This window comes from Eubalaena glacialis, chromosome 1 (genome assembly GCF_028564815.1).
Source record: "Eubalaena glacialis isolate mEubGla1 chromosome 1, mEubGla1.1.hap2.+ XY, whole genome shotgun sequence".
NCBI lineage: Eukaryota > Metazoa > Chordata > Mammalia > Artiodactyla > Balaenidae > Eubalaena > Eubalaena glacialis.
In genome coordinates, this window is record NC_083716.1 from 238,113,892 (window position 1) to 238,133,167 (window position 19,276).

The following is a 19,276-nucleotide window of genomic DNA, read 5'->3' on the forward strand; positions in this document are numbered from 1 at the left end:
GGGTCTTCAGAGTGCTGCAGGGGGAGGACTACTAGGCTAGGTTGGTGGCTGGAGAAGAATTCACTGGCGTGGGGCACTCTTCTGTGGTTTAGAACTTAACGTTTTGGCAAGAACACTGGGAACTGGTTCTAATCATTTCTTGGGGGTGACTCCAGTGGTGTGCTGGTAGAAGTTTAACACCTGGGTCTCTGGAGGGAAAAAATGTTTGTCATGGTGTAAATGTCCCCACTGTGGCCAATTTCCAGCTACCAATGTGACTCTCTTAGGAAAGTGGCAATGCCCACCAAGGCCAAACCGTGAAGAGAAAAGATCCACACCGGACTCAGTCCGGTACGGCTGACAGAAGCGTTTCTTTAGAAAGTAGAGTGAATTCACTCAGTTGCAAGGAGAAATGGGTCTTCCAAAGTTCAACACCTAAAAGACTCTTTTTCACAACTCTTTGTTTAGAAGATTTAAAAAGAGGTAAGTGTTGCCAAATAATCTGAATAAAGTGTTCATTGCAAAAATATTTCTCAGGGTTATTGAGGCCTCTGGCCTCTTGTAGGAGGATTCCGCTGTAGGTCAGTTCCCGCTGGACTTGTAATCATGGCTCTTGAGACACTGCTTGGGACAAGGACAGGCCAGTCCGCGGTCACAGCACTCCTGCCCTTCACGGCTGTGCAATCTACTGTTGGCCCAGAGGAGGCGGCCCAAGTGTCTCTCCTGAATGAGGGCCCAGGTACTGGTGTAAGTCATCAGGGCTCCAGTGAAGGAGAAGTGGCTGCCAGGCACCCCTGTCTCATCCCCTGGAAATGACCCCTGCCCTCTGGGACGTTTCTTCCCGCCCCTGCCTCTCACATCGGAACCAGCCCTCGGGGTCAAAGGTCAGGAGGAGGTCACCAGAAAGTCTCAGTGTCCCTGACAGATTGTTCCTCAGCGGTAGGGGGGCAAGCATGGCCAGCAGGGGATGAACTGTGCCCAAGCCCCCCACCCTTGATGTCGAGTGTTGGCCTGAGAGAGCCAGACTTGCACTTTATTGAAAGAATATGGACTTACCTTCCAGATGAGGTGCACAATTAACAGCCTATGTTTTTTAAAAAATTTTTTTTATTTTTGGCTGTGTTGGGTCTTCGTTTCTGTGCGAGGGCTTTCTCTAGTTGTGGCAAGAGGGGGCCACTCTTCATCGCGGTGCGCGGGCCTCTCACTGTCGCAGCCTCTCTTGTTGTGGAGCACAGGCTCCAGACACACAGGCTCAGTAGTTGTGGCTCACGGGCCTAGTTGCTCCGCGGCATGTGGGATCTTCCCAGACCAGGGCTCGAACCCGTGTCCCCTGCATTAGCAGGCAGATTCTCAACCACTGCACCACCAGGGAAGCCCCAACAGCCTATGTTTTTAGGGGCGTGTGTTTGTGTGACTGTGTACATAGAGGAAAACCAAAAAGGAGCATCAAAACTCTTACAGTGATTTTTCCCTGAGTTGTGGAATATGGGTGACATTAGTTTTCTTTTTTATACCATACTTTTCAGAGTCCTTCATATATTCTATAATAAGCATTCATTACATGTTCTATATATTTGTATAAATTCTAGATAATCTACATTTATATATTATAATAAGAATTGTTATAATTAGAAAAATATAGTTTTAAATGTTATAAACTACTAAATATAAATCAAAAATTAATTTTGAGTTTTTACCATGAATGGATGGCGAATTTTATCAGGTGCTTTTTCTGCATCTATTGAGATGATCATGGGGTTTTTGTCTTTTCTTTTGTTGATGTGGTGTATCACATTGATTTGCAGATGTTGAACTAAAAAATTTATTTTGAATAGGATGCTTAGTATCAGTTTAAAATGGCTGGCTTTGTAACCCCAATAGAGATGAAGAATTGGGACCAGAGCAGTAAAAAGCAAAGACACTGAATTCTTCATATTGTGAAGTTACTATTTTTGTTTGACTTCTCTTCATTTCCCAGTTTTTGTCTTCGATAATTACATAAATATGAGTTTCATGCTGTTTTGAACAACCACTGCTAGAGATTTACCAAGCATATATTTATTGTCCAAACCTTTGCAGAAATGATAAACAAATAAAATATTCTACAGAGCCAAAGTCAGGTGATAGAACAATAAACAAACCACAGAAAATAATGTGACAGACATAGGTCAGGCACAGCCATGAGTGCAACAAACAAACAATGGAAATAAGAGCAGTGGGCTTTCAGGTGGGACAGAAAACACCTAATATTTGGGGGTTCTTAAGAGTCAGGCCAAGACACAAATGCTACAGAAAGGTAAAAAAATAAAATAAATAAAATGATGAGCTTGGCTATATCTGTGAAACCAAAGAATGTAGATGTGGCAACATTGCAGAAAGACAAAGCAAAATTTGTGCTTTTGGGTGTACGTATCTTACATGTACAACCGTATGAAGCATACGTGCCAATGGGGAGTGCGGGGAGGGAAAACGTGAAAGGAATACGCCTCTGTCGGGTGGGTGGAGTGGAAGTGGCTTCCTCACTTGTTTTCCAAACTCTGTTTTGCTTGTACAAACAAACAGGGGATGCTAATTCCTGTGCATTCTCAGCTAGATTTTAAACAAAACAAAACAAAACAAAACCTTCTAAGCATGTTTGCTTAAAGACCATGCATCTAGCACAATTTATAATAGCCAAGACATGGATATACCCTTAGTGTCCATCAACAGACGAATGGATAAAGAAGATGTGGTACATATATACAATGGAATATTACTCCGCCACAAAAAGAATGAAATAATGCCATTTGCAGCACCATGGATGGACCTAGAGATTATCATACTAAGTGAAGTAAGTCAGACAGAGAAAGACAAATATCCTATGATGTCACTTACATATGGAATCTAAAACAATGATACAAATGAACTTATTAATAAAACAGAGACAGAGAGAACAAACTTATGGTTACCAAAAGGGAAAGGGGGAAGGGATAAATTAGGAGTTTGGGATTAACAGATACACACTACTATATATAAAATAGATAACCAATAAGGACCTACTGTGTAGCACAGTGAACTACATTCAATATCTTGTAATAACCCTTAATGGAAAAAAAACTGGAAAAGAATATATATATTCGGTTATGCATATATATATAAATATAAATTATATAAATATATACATATATATCACTTTGCTGTACACTTGAAACTAACACGAGATTGTAAATCAACTCTACTTCAAAAAAAAAAAAAAAAGACCAGGCATCTCTCATGAGTGGGATTTTGGGGAGCTAAGGCAGAGATGTGGCAAGAGGCTCTTCCTGGAGCGGGTCAGGGCAGTGCGGGGGAGCCCTGGGGGCGGGCGGGGGGCTCACCCTGCCGCTGCCCGCCGCCTGCTCACAGCTGGACCCCCGAGGCTTTTAGCGCACCTCCAGGTCACTTTTCAGCCCCTTCCTCCTCCGACCCCCTGAGGCTCCGGGTTGGAACACGGGTTGCCTGTTCGTGCTTCTCCATCCATGAAGACTGGACGTGGCCCTGGGTGTCATCTGGGTGAAGACATCAGGCCCCGACACGACAGCGTCGGTCAGCGCTGGGTGCGGGCGGATTTGCATCCTGGAAGTCGCCTCGTGCAGAATCTGTCCCCGGTTCTCACCTTCCGCCGGCCCTGACGCGGGGACACTGTGTACCCATGCCTGCCACCCGTCCCCGACTTCCTCTCTGTCCTCACCCTCGGTACTCCAGCGTTCTTCTAACACTCGGAACTCCTCATCCAACTGCCGCTTTCGGGAAACATCTGATGGCGTCCCTGCCCGGGATCATGGATCCTTTTTTATTCTGAGGGACTAAGTTCTCGCCACCCTGGGCTCTAGGTTTAAGAGCGCTCTTCTCCAAATCTGTTTGGAACTCACTCTTTTTTCCAAGGACAAGCTTCACCTCATCCTATCCAAATGTTTTTGCCTTTTTTAAAAAAATTAATTAATTAATTTTATTTTTGGCTGTGTTGGGTCTTTGTTGCTGCTCACGGGCTTTCCCTACTTGCGGCGAGCGGGGTCTACTCTTCGTTGCGGATTCGCGGGCTTCTCATTGCGGTGGCTTCTCTTGTTGCGGAGCACGGGATCTAGGCGCACGGGCTTCAGTAGTTGTGGCGCGAGGGCTCAGTAGTTGAGGCACACGGGCTTAGTTGCTCCGCGGCATGTGGGATCTTCCCCGACCAGGGCTCGAACCCATGTCCCCTGCATTGGCAGGTGGGTTCTTAACCACTGCGCCACCAGGGAAGTCCTTTGGCTTGTTTTTGTTTAACTCTTTTGTCCCCTACCTTGCCCTCAATATTCTCTTCCCTCCCCCTCGTTGTTCAGGTCACCAAGATTTCAGGCCACATCTGTGTCAGTCCACAGATGAACGCTCCTCTGAGATACCCTTTGCCGGCCAGTAAAGGAGCTCCTGGCAGGCTTGTACGTGGAGCTCCTGACTGGGAATTGTCCCTGCAGGTCTTTGGAGGGTGCTCCGGCCAAGGCTGCGTGTGACACCTGGGAGAGCCATGTCTGTCCCTGGGGGCTCTGGGGCTCCGGCTGCACGGCCCCGTGAGGGGTGTGTGTGTGTGTGTGTGCGCGTGCGCATGTGTGTGCGTGAATGCCTATCATCAGGGACTAGCATCTTTCACCGGCGTCAAAAGACTGACCCATTTTCTGCAGCCACCTTCTCGCAGCCGACGAAGCCTTTGTTCAGTTTGTATGGGAGAGCGGAAATGTGTCTCCATTTGGGCCGGGTTGTTTTTAAGAGAAGTGGTAGGGGCTTAGCAGGTGGGAAGGAAGCCTGGCCTTGGCTCTCCTGTGAAATCTCACCTCCTTTCTTTCTGGAAAATTTACAAGACTCTGGTTTCCTTTTGCTCAGTCATAATGGAAACCTCTCTTTAGGCATAAAGTCAACGGGGGGCAATGGAAATACCCTGAAAACATCACCCCCTGTTGGTACCTGGGATTCAGGCCTGTGAAAGCCCCCGTTCCCCGTGGTGATGGACGCCCCACAGGCACCAGGCTCAGCTCTGGCACACGGCTGAGCCCTGAGTTTGCAGAGAGCTTCAGTGAAAGGAAAGTCGAGTGCACTAAGCATTTGCTGAGAGCCTACTAAGTCCCAGCAAGTGGAATTGGTTTTGGTTTGTTTGTAAAATTTCGTTGCACTTACAGTAAAACCAACTGCTTTAACTCTTAAACTGTTCCATGCTCCTCCTGCGTGTGGACCCCCCAGGAGTCTCAGGGGTGGGCCTGGCCTCACTTAATGGCTCCGTACAATGATGCAGCCCTGCTTTCTTCTAGAAGCTGGCATTATGCCTAGTGTTAGCTGTCCTAAATTTGTAACAATTGTTGGGCACATATAAAATTCATCTGTTTGGACTGCACAAAGTGAATGGACAAGACTAACATTTAAATTGTTAGCCAAATACTGCCTTTTGAAGAGGCACATCACGCCTGGACTTCTGCCTCAGCTTTTTGTTTGCATACAGTGAACATTGTGGGAATTGATATAAATGTTATTTTCCTGTTTCTCTGGCTTGTGTTATTTTTGTTTTTACAATGTTGATTTGATTTGAAGGTGAGTGCATCAGAGGGAAATAAATATCAAATCTTGTTCAGATGGTGGTAAACAAGCTTGTTTGGGGGATCAGAGACCAACTTGATGGGCAAAGTAAAGGAAAAGGAGTAGGGTCGGTGGGGAGGGGACAGTGCAGGCCTTGCGGGACGTGGTAGGGGAGGGTCAAAGGACATTTGGGGTCTGACCATCAAAATGATCCCCAGGACGTGGCCTGAGAAAGGGGTTAGGTGGATGGGCCCTGGGGACCAGCTGAGGTGGGAGTCGAAGGTCTCACAGGAGATGCAACCTTGGGCATCCTTTGGTTTGTTTTTATTTTTTTAATCTTATCCAAAAAAAAGTATGTTGTGTATAGTGTGCAGAACAGAGGCTTGGGTTTCATAATTCATGTAGCCGGATTTACAGCTTATTTAAAAGGTTATTTAAAAATTCAACCACGTTCCCATTTGTTTGTGCTTGAGGAGGTCTGACCTTACATTGGGACGCCACCTTCCGGTGGTGACTCCTTTTCCTGCCTGCCGGTCTCTGGGCACAAAGAGCCCGAAGTGACTGGTGACAGCCATGACTTACAGTTCAGTGGCACTCTTACCGGGTACCCTGGTGGAAGTGGTCTCCCTCTGGAGGAGAAGCACAAATTCTCCCAGTGAATGCCTGGAAGTGAAGGAAAGGGCACTGCTTCTAGTTTTACTCCTTGGTTCCCGGACCTATGCATTTTATCAATTGGAGACAGCAATTTATAATGATTTAGGGTACATTCCGTGTCCTAAAGGATGGAGTCGCATCCTTATAGGGTATTTTCTCCCACCTGGGACCTCAGCTGAGCCTTCAAGAGGAGCGCTCCATCACTCACCTGGGCACGCAGCTTCTGGGTGGAGGGGTAAACAAGAGACCCTGTGGACTCCACGCTCATGGGCCTAATGCCACACCCCCTTTGCTGTCAAGTGGGTCCTTTGGTCTGGAGCAGTATTATGTGCTGTTCTATACCTGATGATCGAACATTCTTATAAGCCCCAGAGAGTGACCATAAAGGCAGGAAGAACAAATCCACACTTGGAATATGCGTTGATTCAGCCAACATGAATCAGCCAGCATGAATCATTGCCCCTTTTAGAGTTTGAGGGTTTAGGTTTAGGGTTTTAGCCTTATGGCTAAAGGGAGTTTGCGGATGTCATTAAGTTGAGGATTTTTAGATGAGAAGGTGATCTTGGATTATCTGGGCAGGCTCAATTTAACTATAAACGTCCTTAAAAGTGAAAAAGGGAGGCAGGAGGGTCAGAGTCAGAGCGGGAGATGTGACGATAGAAGCAGATGTTGAAGTGATGTCATTGCTGGAAAGAAGCCACGAGCCAACGAACTCAGGTGGCTTCTAGAAGCTGGAAGAGTCAAGGAAGTGGATTCTCCCCAAGAATCTCCAGAAAGAACACAGCCCTGCCATCACCTTGATTTTAGCCCAGTGAGACCCATTTTGGATTTCTGACCTGCAGGATTGTATGATATTAAATGTATATTGTTTTAAACTCCTAAGTTTGTGGAAATTTGTTGTAGCAGCAACAGTGAAACTAACACACCAAGTTTCTCCTCCCTGGGAGCTTGGGAACATTTCATTTCACCTCTGCCCTTCAGGGACATCGAGTGAGGCCGTAGTGTAGCGCTGCTGTTTTTAGGCACATTTTGCACCCCACCCTGAGCCAACCCAACCACACAGGAAGCTCAGCTCCCTTCTTCCTCTGTCAGCTGGTCATAAGTGCCACCCTAACCCAACACAGCAATAGGTGGAGGTAAGAGACAGGCAACTGGGGCAACAGCAGTAGGTGATACGAGGGTCTGGGCTTACGAGGTTTGCTTTCGTCCTCTGGCCCTGCTCGTGCCCGATCCTGACGTACTTTCTTCTTCCAGTGGATCGCAGTTGGCTGTGCCTGACCTTGCAACTTGGAGGGTCTGGTGGAACCCAGCTCTAGTGGCGTGGTGACCACTTGGTATCTCGCAGTCAGGCACTCCTTCTCTAGGACACAGAGGCGTGCCAGCAGCTATTGGTCTTTGCTGCAGGTAGTGTGTGGCCTTGCTCCAGAAACCTAGGGGTCTACGTTGTGATTCTCCTCCTGGAGCTTGCCATAAAATTACCACAGGCTTAGTGGTTTAAAGGAATATGGCACCGTTTCCCAGCATAGGTACCTCTAGAACCACGGAATCTTCCAGATCATATGGTCTAAGTGGCAGGGATGCTTGTACCACAGCCTGCACCTGCTAGAGTTCTTTGCTGTTCTGGGACCTTTCCCAGAGCCACTTGGTAAGTACATCAGGGCATTATTCCCAAGTGTGGCCCACTCTGCCACCAGCATCCGAAGAAGCTACGAGGCGTTGTGGGTCTTTCTGAGTGGTGGGAAGTGCAAAATGCAGTATTTGTCCTTTCCTTTGGAGCAGATGTCCGTTATGCTCCAAACCACTGGACTCCTAAACATGGATGCTGCAGGCCCCTGAGTCTTCATAGGGTTTCTCTCCCACCCTCTGCAGCATGTGTACCTTACCAAAGCCTCTGATGTGTTTTCCTCTTGTTCATCCAGTTTAATTAATATGATACCATTAATATGCTGGACCAATATGGTGTCATGCAGAGCGCCCAGACAGTCCAGACTATGTTAGGACAGAGGGAAAAGAGTTAACATAACCCTGGGGCAAGACCATCAATGTGTCCTCTGTCCATCCTAAATGAATGTAAACTGCCTCTGGTCCTCCTTTTTAGTAGGGATGGGAAAGAATGTATTGGCTGCCTACCACGGGCTTGAGACTGTGTTGACCTGCTCTAGAAAAGATACAATAATTGGGGCTACTACTTGTTTGGGTTTGCAGTACTCCACTGTCATTTTCCAGGATCCAACTGAATTTTATAGGAGTTAGACCGATGAATGAAATGGCTGTATGATGGGGAAGACTATCCATCTTAAGAGTGGGGCAGATCCCATTCTTATAACTGCTGTCATTCTCACCAGTATACAGTATCATTCTGGTTTACTCTCCTGGCCGACGTTGAGCAGGGGCTCCCACACAGCCTTCCCCACTTCTATAGCTCTTATTCCACAGTCCAAGGACCTGGCCAACACGGGGCTTATCCCACCTGCTAAGTGTGTCCATTTCAACTATGCGTTTAAGGGCTTGGGAAATGACCACCAGGTGGGTCCATAGACTCAGTGGACCTCACAAAATCTAAACAAACCTACAGCTAACTGAAGCAAATCTTGGCCGGGACTTTATTTATCACTCGGCCCTGAATGCCCTCCCTCTGACAGGGGCCATGATGATGCTTCAGGCCCCCAGGACCCTGCGTCCAATATTCCTTGAAATGGTTGTGTATACCCCGCCCCCGTCCCCCCAGTGTAGGGCTACCTGGATGAGTGAACATAGGTCCCTTTGGAGAAAGACTGGGGGAGATTATGAGTGTATACAACGGCAGTGATGTTGGGAATCTGGGCTTTCCTTCAGTCAGTGGGGTCCAGGTCTGAAAAGTGAGTAAGGGATAGAGGCATTTTATTGGGGGCAGATACGCTCAGCCTCTGGATTATCTTTGATTTCTTTGGTTGCTTAACCCTCACTGGCTGCCTGTGCATCTGGCCCCTAGGAACACTGTGTTCTATCAACCATTTTCATAGCTGTCTGCATGTCGGCTCCTGCTGGTGACCACGCCAACCTGGCCACTCTTTACTGTAATTGTATCTACCCTGTTTCTGATCATTAAGCACCGCTACTTGGCCTCTATTATTCTGAGATCCTGTCGTTCCCCACTGTTATCAGGGAGCTCAGACTCACAACAGCATCTCCCTACCACGAGCCCCCGCCGAGTGCACTTCTCACCAGTCATTGCTTTGGTAAAAGAAGTGATCCACCAGGACCTCCCATGGAAGCAAGTCGGCTGGTGGGTTTGCTGGTGTTACATACTATATCTACTCTAGCAGGACTACTTCTCTGAGCCTTTGACCCTTTTCTCCACCATATCCCGTGGCAGGGATGGCAGTTTTCCTTCACTTAGTGAAGGCCACAGCGTTTTGCAGGCTTTCAAGAGCCATACTAACAACGAACATGATTAGTTCCGTCTCCCTGGGCCCTTGCCAGGGTCGTAAATCCTATACTGTATGGCAGAAGTCCTCCCATACTGACTAACTCTCTCTCATCCAACTTTTCATTCTATCCCCTGCTGATCCAGCATGTTGGGATGCCATCCCAAATACGGTCTCCAGGCTCTGCTGGGTCCTGCAGCTCCTGTAGGGTCTAGTGCCTTCTTCCCTTAGCAGGCCCAGCAGGCCCAGACAGGTCATGTCATGACTTGACCCTAGTGACAGCTCTGGGGCCAGGAGGGGGCTAATGGGGAAGATCCCAAGAAAGGTGCGTGTTGTCTTGCATGCAATGACCTCTATATTGTCTTCGAGAAGGGGGAATGCTAGCCCTTTACGGGGAGGAGTGGACCACTTCTGTAAGCCCAGAAGATTCAGGGGAATGTGGGGATTCTAGATTTTTGAGCACATCAATCCAGATGTCCTGTTCAAATCTCAGTTCCATTCCTTCCCAATCAGACATCTCATCTGGGCAGAATAGACTTCCTGGAGTTGAGAAATAAACCTTCTCTGGAGCTCCACTGCCCTTAAAATTAATGTTGGACCCGATCCTCAGCTATTTCTGATCTTTGGCTGCAAGACACAAGAGTTTCTTTACGACCTGCCAAGGAGGTCCTCTGACCTTCAGCCTCGGCCTTCATTGTCTTTATCCACTGCCCTGGCAACCCCACAGCCACCAACTGACCCCATGGTTCTTTCAGATGCTGAAGATAGCGCCCTCTTGCTGGACTTCCATCCCTCCAGCGCTGGGGAGATTTTTCACAGTTGCATCCCTACTGCACCAGATGCTCAGTTCTCCCACTCTTACATTAATCATGGGGACTTCAGTTCAGCTGGCCAGTGGGTGATTCCGCTTCAAAGTCTCAGGTTAGAGGCTGCTTCCCCAGACCACTCCTGATAGCAGCTATATTAGGTGGAGGTCCCTGAGAAAGTGGGTTTGTAGCCCCAACTCGAATGGGGACTCCCCGGGGGGATGACGGGGGAGGTAAGCCGCTTCGGTTGAATTTCCCCAGAGAGGAACTTAGCTGGGAGCCAACAAGGACCAGTTCTCCTTGTGGAGTGGGCTTTGGTCCGAGAAGCATCTGGGTGGCCGTCCACAGCATCCGTGACAGTGGTTTCAGACTTTGGCTCATTTAGCCAAGATGCACCGTGTGTACCGAGGAGACAGCAGAGCAGGCTCCTGTCTTCCTGGAGCTTGCGTTCTAGTGGGGAGGAGACACTGTACATCCCTTTATACAATTCTCGTTTAAGTGCAGCCCGGAGGAAGCCGATGGGCGGCTGTGGGCCACCTGGCGAGGCACCCGGAGGTGCAGGTCAGAGGAAGCTCCCCGAGGAATGACCCACAAGCCTACAGCGCTTGCAGGGGTGGTAGGCTGGCATAGTTTGGGTGGAAAACTCAGTGTTTACGTGATTCAGACAGAAGCTGTGCTCCTAAACTCCGCTCTGAGGTGTGGATGGTGTGGCTCACGCTGGTAGGCGCTCCGGAGGGGCTGGGCCCCGCGAGGCGGAGGGGCAGCGCTGAGCTTCCTCCGGCCTCGGCACCCGCCCGCCTGCCCTCCTGTGACACCTACTCTGGCAGAAAGCGCCACGTCCACGTGTGTGCCTTGTCCTCGTGCTTTCGGGCAAACCGTGACTGACTTTGGACACTAGTTAACCAGGCTTTCCTGGAAAGGGCTTGCTTGGGTCTCTGACAGCAGATGATTCTTGCCCTTTGTTTGAGAACCAGCCCCCCTGTTCAAATAAAAGGAAAGCCATGGACGCCCCCCTCCTCCACTCCAGGAAGGTGCCCTAAACAATTATTCTGTCTGTGTTGTCATGGATGTAAGGGCCCTCCATCAGATCTCTAGGTCCTGGGAGACCCCGGTTTAAGAAAATCCTGGTGGAATCTGGCTCGGCCCGGATTCTTCCGTGGGGCGTTGCTCCAAGGGCTTGTCATTAGGGCTAATTATTGGAGGAGGCGTTTGAGTTTATCTAATTCAAATCCCTCACTTTCCTGGTGAAATAGATGAGGACTAAAAAGCCAGAATTGACCAAAGTCACACAGCTGGTTACAGGTAAAGTGACAGCTGGTCGCTGCTAATTTGGGAAGCTCACCACAGTAGCAGGTAAACTTCAGTCTCCTAAATGATCCTGTTAGATGCAGTTATATTTGAATGGGGTATAAATGGGCACCCAGAACATTCACCAACAAGGCATCAGTACTGTGGTTTTTCCTAAGTGGGGGCTTCCTCTGACAACTTTTAACTTTTGTTTTTGATTGAAAAGTTATTATTTATTGAGAAATAAATCTAAATTACAATGAGGTATAAAGAAGCAGAGAAATGTCCCATTATCCCAACTCCAAGATCATCTCTGAAACCTTGGGACTGCTGGACTTATTCACACACTCAAACACACTCACACAAGTACATATTTAACATGACTGAGATCATATTGTCCACATAACATCATAGTTTGATTTTTTCGTTTAAACTTGCGGTATAAGTGAACCATGTTACTAAGAGCCCTTAGGAAAGAGCAATTTTACTAACTGCATAAGCCATTCAGCGTTTGGCAAGTAGGTATTGAGTATCGTATGCATCTGACAATGTTGAAGGTATAGGGGATTCAGAGGTGAGCAAATCAACCTGTACTCATGGAACTCACTTTCTGGGGGGCAACTGGGGTGGGAGAGGAGACAGAAAATGAAAAGGCAGATATGAATTTAAAACATTACTTCCAGAGAGTGATAAGTACTTTGAAGAAAATAAAGATAACAGGCTGGAGAGTTCACATGTGGTTTACTTTTGACATCTCTGAGGATGTCACATGTGAGCTGAGACCCAAATAATGACAAGGATGCAGCCATATGAAGATCTGGGGGACCAGTGTTATTCAGCTGAAAGGACCAGCAAGTTCAAAGGTCCTGGGGCAGAAATGATCTTAGCAAGTTTAGGAACAGATAGAAGGTTTTGCCTTCTAGGCTCACTTGGAGAGGAGGGGACAAAGCCTTCTAGGCAGACCCCTCAGGTTTCACAAAATGATGTCAGTTACCTCATGGCTTAGATGATGGAGTATACAGCAAGGCACTTGACTGGCCAGACAGACTGATACCTGCCCTTCTGAGGCTGTCCCCAGGCTCTGGCCACTTCTTCTCCTGGTGCCTACCTCCCAGCCCATCCCTCTGGCTGACCTACATTCTGGGCTCTTCTCAGATGTGGAGCTCAGGATTGGGCCTCCCCAGCCTCTGTGGGTCTTTGTCTCTAGGAATGTTCGCCTCTCAGGCAAGGGAAGGTAGGGCCTGGAAGCCACCTTGCTTTGTGGACTTTCCCTCCTGGGGTGAGTCTTGGCCACGGTTACTTCATTCATTCATTCATTCAGAAACTGCCAATTTCAAAAGCATCTCCTGCCAGGCTTTTATGTTTCAAACACTTTCTTTGCTGTGATTTTCTCTAGTTATTTAATCAATTATCTTTTCTTTATGAATGGCGCTTTTTTTATGTTCTCTGCCTTTTTCTCTAATCCTTTCATGACTCTGAGGCACTTAGGGGGAATTCAGGTTACAGAAGCCCCACTCCCTGCAGCCCCCAGAACTGGAGGCCCCAGGCTGGCACCCCCTCCCCCAGCCCCGACTCCTGAGGCCCTGGCTCCAGGTCTCTTTCCTGGAGTCAGGAATCCTTAGCTGCATCCACTAGCCCTGTTTTCCCAGGGCCCAGAATGCCGGCCCACCTGCCTTCCGGGTGGGAGGTGAGGACTCACCTAGGGACAGTGTTAAGGAGGTGACCTACAGGGACTCATGTCCACTCGACGGTCACCTCCGCCCAGACAGGCCCTCCGTGCGGGGTGGTGACCCTGCTCCCTTGTCCCAGATCTCAGATCTCACACCCCCTCTCACGGTCCCCCAGGGAGGGGCCAGGCCTGTGCCCTCCGGCCTCCACAGGGCCTCCTCGGCCTAGACGTCCTCCTGCTCGCCACGGCTGTGGGAGAAACACGATTCCTCCTCACGCGGCACTGGCTGGGGTCCTCGGTGGACCTTCGGGGCCAGAGGACTCTCCATAGCCACGCGCCCTCCCCCGCCGCTCGCAGACAAGCCGGTCACTGGCACAGCTGCCCTGGCTGTTCCGGGCCCACAGGAGGATTCTGCCCGGCGTGAACTTTCTGGGCAGGAGGCTGGGGAGCCTCTGCTGAGAAGGCAGGGCACTTGGGGTCAGAGGCCAAGGTCAGTGACCTCCCTGAGTTCCCCCTCTGCCCCTGCTCAGGCCAACCCCAGCCAGTGTTCAAAGCTCACGGGTGGGTGCTCCTGACGGCAGGCTCTGGGCTCCCAGCTTGGCCGCGGTGGGCAGGTGGAGGAAGAGGTCTGGGTGGGACGCTCCAGCCCTCAGACGCCACAGCATCTGCTGCATCCGCTGCAGCCCCCGAGGGGCTCCACCTGGCCGCCCGGTGCCGGTGAGGTCCCCTTCCTTCTCTCCCTAACACCTGGAGGGCAGGGAGCGGGTGCATCCTCGTCTAAGGGCTGAATCACCTCAGAGCTTTGGGCCAAGCTTCATGAACTAAGGGCCCAGCCACGGAGAAGTACGCAGTCCCATTACGGCCCCCCTTTTAATAGACTTCCAGCGGGCCTGAGGTGGGGTCGGTGGTGGACGGGGAGGGGGAAGGGAGTGAATACCATTCTCCATCGTGATGTGAAATACTAGCACCAGCGTGGGTGAGGATGCTAAGAAATGATGAGGCAGTTGGGAAACTGGTTTATGCTTCTTTATGGCGTTTGATGGACTGCTTAAGAATGAATGTTTGGGCTTCCCTGGTGGCGCAGTGGTCGAGAGTCTGCCTGACAATGCAGGGGACACGGGTTCGAGCCCTGGTCTGGGAAGATCCCACATGCTGCGGAGCGGCTGGGCCCGTGAGCCACAACTACTGAGCCTGCGCGTCTGGAGCCTGTGCTCCGCAACAAGAGAGGCCGCGACAGTGAGAGGCCCGCGCACCGCGATGAAGAGTGGCCCCCGCTTGCCGCAACTGGAGAAAGCCCTCGCACACAAACGAAGACCCAACACAGCCATAAATAAATAAATAAATAAACTTCTTTATTAAAAAAAAAAGAATGAATGTTTGTTCTTGGGAAACAGGATACATGTGTGATAAAGATAAGTGTGTGGACAGCAAGGAGAATAACAGGAATCTGAGAGCCCTGGAAGGAGCCTGGTTCACAGTGTCCACCATCACCCAAGGGACCAAAGTGCCAAATGCCACAGGGGACTATCCTACCAAAACCTTGGGTTGGGAGTCTGGACGGGAGAACCCAGACTCTGGGAAATGTACTGCTGGGAGAAAGGGAATGGATGGGAAGACAAAAGCTCCTATGGGTAGAGTGGGGTTTCCAGAAAGTCAGGAAGATTTGATAAGGCAGGGGTCAGAGGATGGAGGTGCTCTGGCCAAGGGGTGGACTTGGAAGTTGGGAAGCAGGGTTAATAACCGAGGGCCACCCGGGAGGGAATCTCTCTGAGAGCACGATTCTCCGGGGGCTTTCTTCCTCATGGACCGTGGAATAGCTCTGCACAGTGAGTGTTATCAAATGTCTTCCCTCACAGGTTGTCACCTCTTAGGCTTCTCTCAACCTCTCAGTAAAGTCTCTTACAGCCAGCCCACCTGCATGGTGAAGTGTGGAAAGAAATGAGGCTGACACTGCTGGAGGGAGATGAGCTCTGGCTGTTCACCTCGCCTCTGGCTAGATAACCAATGCTCACATGGTCTTGGATGCAGTTAGCAGCAGAGAGGGCTATGGTCCTAGGAGCAGTGAACAACAGTGGATGTTGTGGAAGTTGCTTACTAGAAGGTATGTAGTTCCACAGAAATCCCCAGCACCTAAACAATACTCAGCACACAGCAGTGATTCAATAAATGTCTGAATGATACTCTGTAGGCTATCTTCACCAAATATATATGAATGCCCATGAAAATGAAAAGTGTACATATACATGAAAAGTGCTTGAAATCAGTAATTACCAGAGAAACGCAAATTAAAACCATAATAAGATACTATTACATACCTATTAGAATGACTAAAATTAAAAAGACTGACACATCAGGTGTTGCCAGGGGATACGGAGCAACTGGGAATCCCATACGTTGCTAGTGGGAATGAAAACTGATGCAGCCACTTTAAAAACAGTATGGTTGTATCTTGTAAAGTTAAGCATATTCTTACTATATAATCCAGCAATCCTATTTCTAGGTATTTATCCAAGAGAAGTGAAAACTTATGTTCATACAAAGACTTGTATGTGAATGGTCTTAGTAGTGTTATTCATAAATAATAAGAAACTAAAAGCAACTCAAATACCCATCAACTGTTGAACAGATAACCAAATTGTACTACGGAATACTACTCAGCTGCAAAAAGGAATGACATATGGATGAATCTCAAAACATTATAAAGGAAAGAATTAAACACAGAAGACTATGTACTGTATGATTCCATTTATATGGAACTCTAGGAAAGGCATGGTTATAATGACAGTTGCAGTTGCCTGGGGCTGGGGTGGGGGAGGAGACGAACTGCAAATGAGCAGGAGAAAATGTTTTAGGGTACAGGAACTGTTCTGTATCTTGATTGTGGTGATGGTAGCATAATTGTGTAAAATTACCAAAAAGCATCAGGCTGTACACTTAAAATGGGTGAATTTTATTGAATGTCAATAATAATCAGGAACATCCCTGGTGGTCCAGTGGTAAAGAATCCGCCTTCCAATGCAGGGGACATGGGTGCAATCCCTGGTCGGGGAACTAAGATCCCACGTGCCGCGGGTCAACTAAGCCTGAGCGCCACTACGGAGCTCTCGCGCCTCAATTAGAGAGCCCACGTGCCGCAAACTACAGAGCCCCTGCGCTCTGGAGCCCAGGCCACAACTAGAGAGGAGAAAACCCGCACGCACGCCACAACTAGAGAGAAGCCCGCGCGCCGCAAGGAACGCCGCAACGATAGATGCCACATACCGCCCACGAAGATTCCGCGTGCTGCAACGAAGACCTGACGTAGCCAAATAAATAAATATTTTAAAAAATCAAATATAAATTTTAAGTTAAAAAACTCCACATCCAGATACATCTTGAGCAAAGGACACATAAAGAATGTAGCGCACTGAAAATGGTAAAAATGAATGTAAATAAAAATTATAAAGGTATCCAATAGAAGAACTAAAAACAGACCCACAAAGCTTCAAAATTGATAGAAGGATGTGCAGTGAGCCTGTGCGTGGCGGATGGAAGACAGATGGGACAGAACCACAGACACCTGGTAGAACAAGGGAGCGGCTTCATCCTGGTTACAAAGCCCTGAAACATCGTCTGGTCCTCGTCTCCCTGGGAGTTAGGGAGGCTGGCACATATTATCCCTGCTTTACAGGAACAGAAACAGAGCCTCAGAGAAAAGGAGTTACTCTTCCAAGAAGCCATATTAAGTAACATACAGGATAAGGTATGTGTCTCTCGGGATAACTAAATCCAGTCCCCCTGAAATGAATCTTGGAAGCTGTGTTGCTGCTCTCCAGTCCTCGGGCGGTCTCCTCTAACGCGGGGCGAACAGCTTTTTTCCGAGGCTGCTGAGCGGTGGAGGGGTTCGGCGCTGTCACCGGGCAGGGACGTTCAGGCAGCCCCACCGCAGACGCCGCCCAAGTGCGCGCGCAGCGGGACAGGGGTCGGGGCGCCGCCGCGGGTCCGTTGCTAAGGCCGCGCCGCCCTGGCGACCGAGGGCCGCGGCCCCGCGCACGCGCCTTGGCGGACTCCGGTGCACTGTGGGATGGAAACTCGAGCGGGGCGTCCAGGCCGGACCTGGCCGCGGCGGCGGGCCCGGCGGCGGCTGGGGAGCGGGGCTTAGGCTCGGCGGCCGGCGAGACGCGGGCGGCGCCGCCATGAACGCGGCGGTGGTGAAGCGGACGCAGGAGGCTCTGGGGAAGGTGATTCGGAGGCCGCCGCTGACGGAGAAGCTGCTGAACAAGCCCCCGTTCCGCTACCTGCACGACATCATCACGGAGGTGAGCCCCGGGGCGGGGCGGGGGTCGGGGTGCCGGCCGGGGTTCGTCGGGGTCGGGGCACGGGTCCCGGTGCGCTGTCTGGGTGCGGGCCAGGGGTCAGGGCCCTTGTGGGGGTCGGGGTGAGGGCCGGGATGCGGGTCGGGGGTCACTGCCGGGTTGGGGGTCGGGACCAGGGCTGGCGTCAGGGTCGGACCTCGCGTCGCTGAGCGCGGCCCCTGCCCGAGGAGCCGCGCTTTGGCCGGATTCCGCAGCGCCTCTGCTCTCACCGCTGCGCTCCCCTTCGCGCCAACCCCCTGGGCCCCCTCTTCCGGGGGGACTCCCGGCCCCTTGGGGAGCATTCTTATTTCTTCCCATCCTACCCATGTATCTCTTAGAGCACATCTTCCACTCTACTTGGCAAAGCTGTTTCTGTGATTTTTTTTGCTGCGGTGTCTAGCATGTGGAGAGTGCTTACAAATCCCGGGAGAATGGAATCATTCTTTTTTTTTTTTATAAACCCCCTCTCCCCAAGTTTCTCTCCACCTGCTCCACTGTGGTCACCACATACTGGATGCTTAATCGGTACCTGTGGGTGAATTGATTGAAGGTGGTTTTAGGGGACCTGAAAAGAAGAAGCTATAAAAGAGCACGTCAGTATTTGCTGATAAACGGCAGAGCATGTCTTGAGATTGGTTGTCTGTAAACTTCTCCCACTGGCTGGTGAATTCCTGAGTGACACGGACGGTAGCTTGTTTGTTGGCATATCCTGGGTACGGTACACAGAAGGTGCACGACAAACATTCATTGTTGAATGGAATCGGTCAAGGCTGCTGTGACTCAGGGTGGCAGCGCCCATTTCCATGGTGCACCTGAGTGCGGTGTTGACCTTGGGAACTCGGGCATGCTCTTGGGGAGTTAGGAGTCAGCTCGAACTTGCAGGTGTCCAGGGGCTGGGGCTCCCACTCTTGCCCCATGTTTGTCCTTAAACTTCACTTCTCACTCTTTCCAGCAGGTGCGGCGTCTTACACAAACTTTGCTTTGCTCGTTTTTGCTATCTTAGCTTAGCTTACAGTGTGTGCCTCTCTCTGTTAAAAACCCTAATCGTGCTTACAGCTCTCTTGAAACCCACCCACATCCCAAGAGCTGCCTTGACTGGCCTCCCCCTCCTCCTAAGCTAGTGCAGCACTTAGACCTGCCCTGGACAGTGTTTGGGGAAGGGACGTGGCTGCGTGGAGAGCCTGGTGGGAGCCGGGCCTTGAGCTGCATCACCCCCGCCCTGTGAAGTAGGCAGGTAGCGTCCTCTAACCCAGGAGGGGTCAAGTCACTTAGCCAGGAGGTGAGTGGCCAACTACAGCGGTTGCCGCCCAGCCTCACACTTTCATTTTCTGCGTTAGTCCCATCTCCTCACTGAAACAGAGCCAGGAAGGAGGCTGGGGGCCATACCTCGTCCTGTGGGTCTTGGTGTGGCCCTGGGCTCATGGTGGCTGCTGTCCCCACCTCCTGGAAGGTCGGAAGGAGGAGGAAGGTTCGGGCAGGAATCGACTTGGTTGGCCAGGTAGCCAGGGTGTGGGGAAGGAGTTCCGTGTTCCCAATCGGGATCCACTGGTCTGCTTTTCTTCCTCAGGTTTTTCCTAATCTAAG

At 50.1% G+C, this 19,276-nt stretch overlaps 1 protein-coding gene across 5 annotated transcripts in view; it reads left to right on the top strand.

The window, feature by feature from the left end:
- The first annotated feature begins 17,429 nt into the window (after window positions 1-17,429).
- Window positions 17,430-19,276, top strand: part of TRAF3IP1 (TRAF3 interacting protein 1) — a 65,619-nt gene continuing 63,772 nt past the window's right edge. For all 5 annotated transcript variants that reach the window (XM_061206372.1, XM_061206339.1, XM_061206349.1 and 2 more), the window contains exon 1: window positions 17,430-17,656. In XM_061206372.1, the coding sequence (XP_061062355.1) occupies window positions 17,534-17,656 (123 nt within the window). In that variant the 5' untranslated portion in view covers window positions 17,430-17,533. The remainder of the gene's footprint in view (window positions 17,657-19,276) is intronic.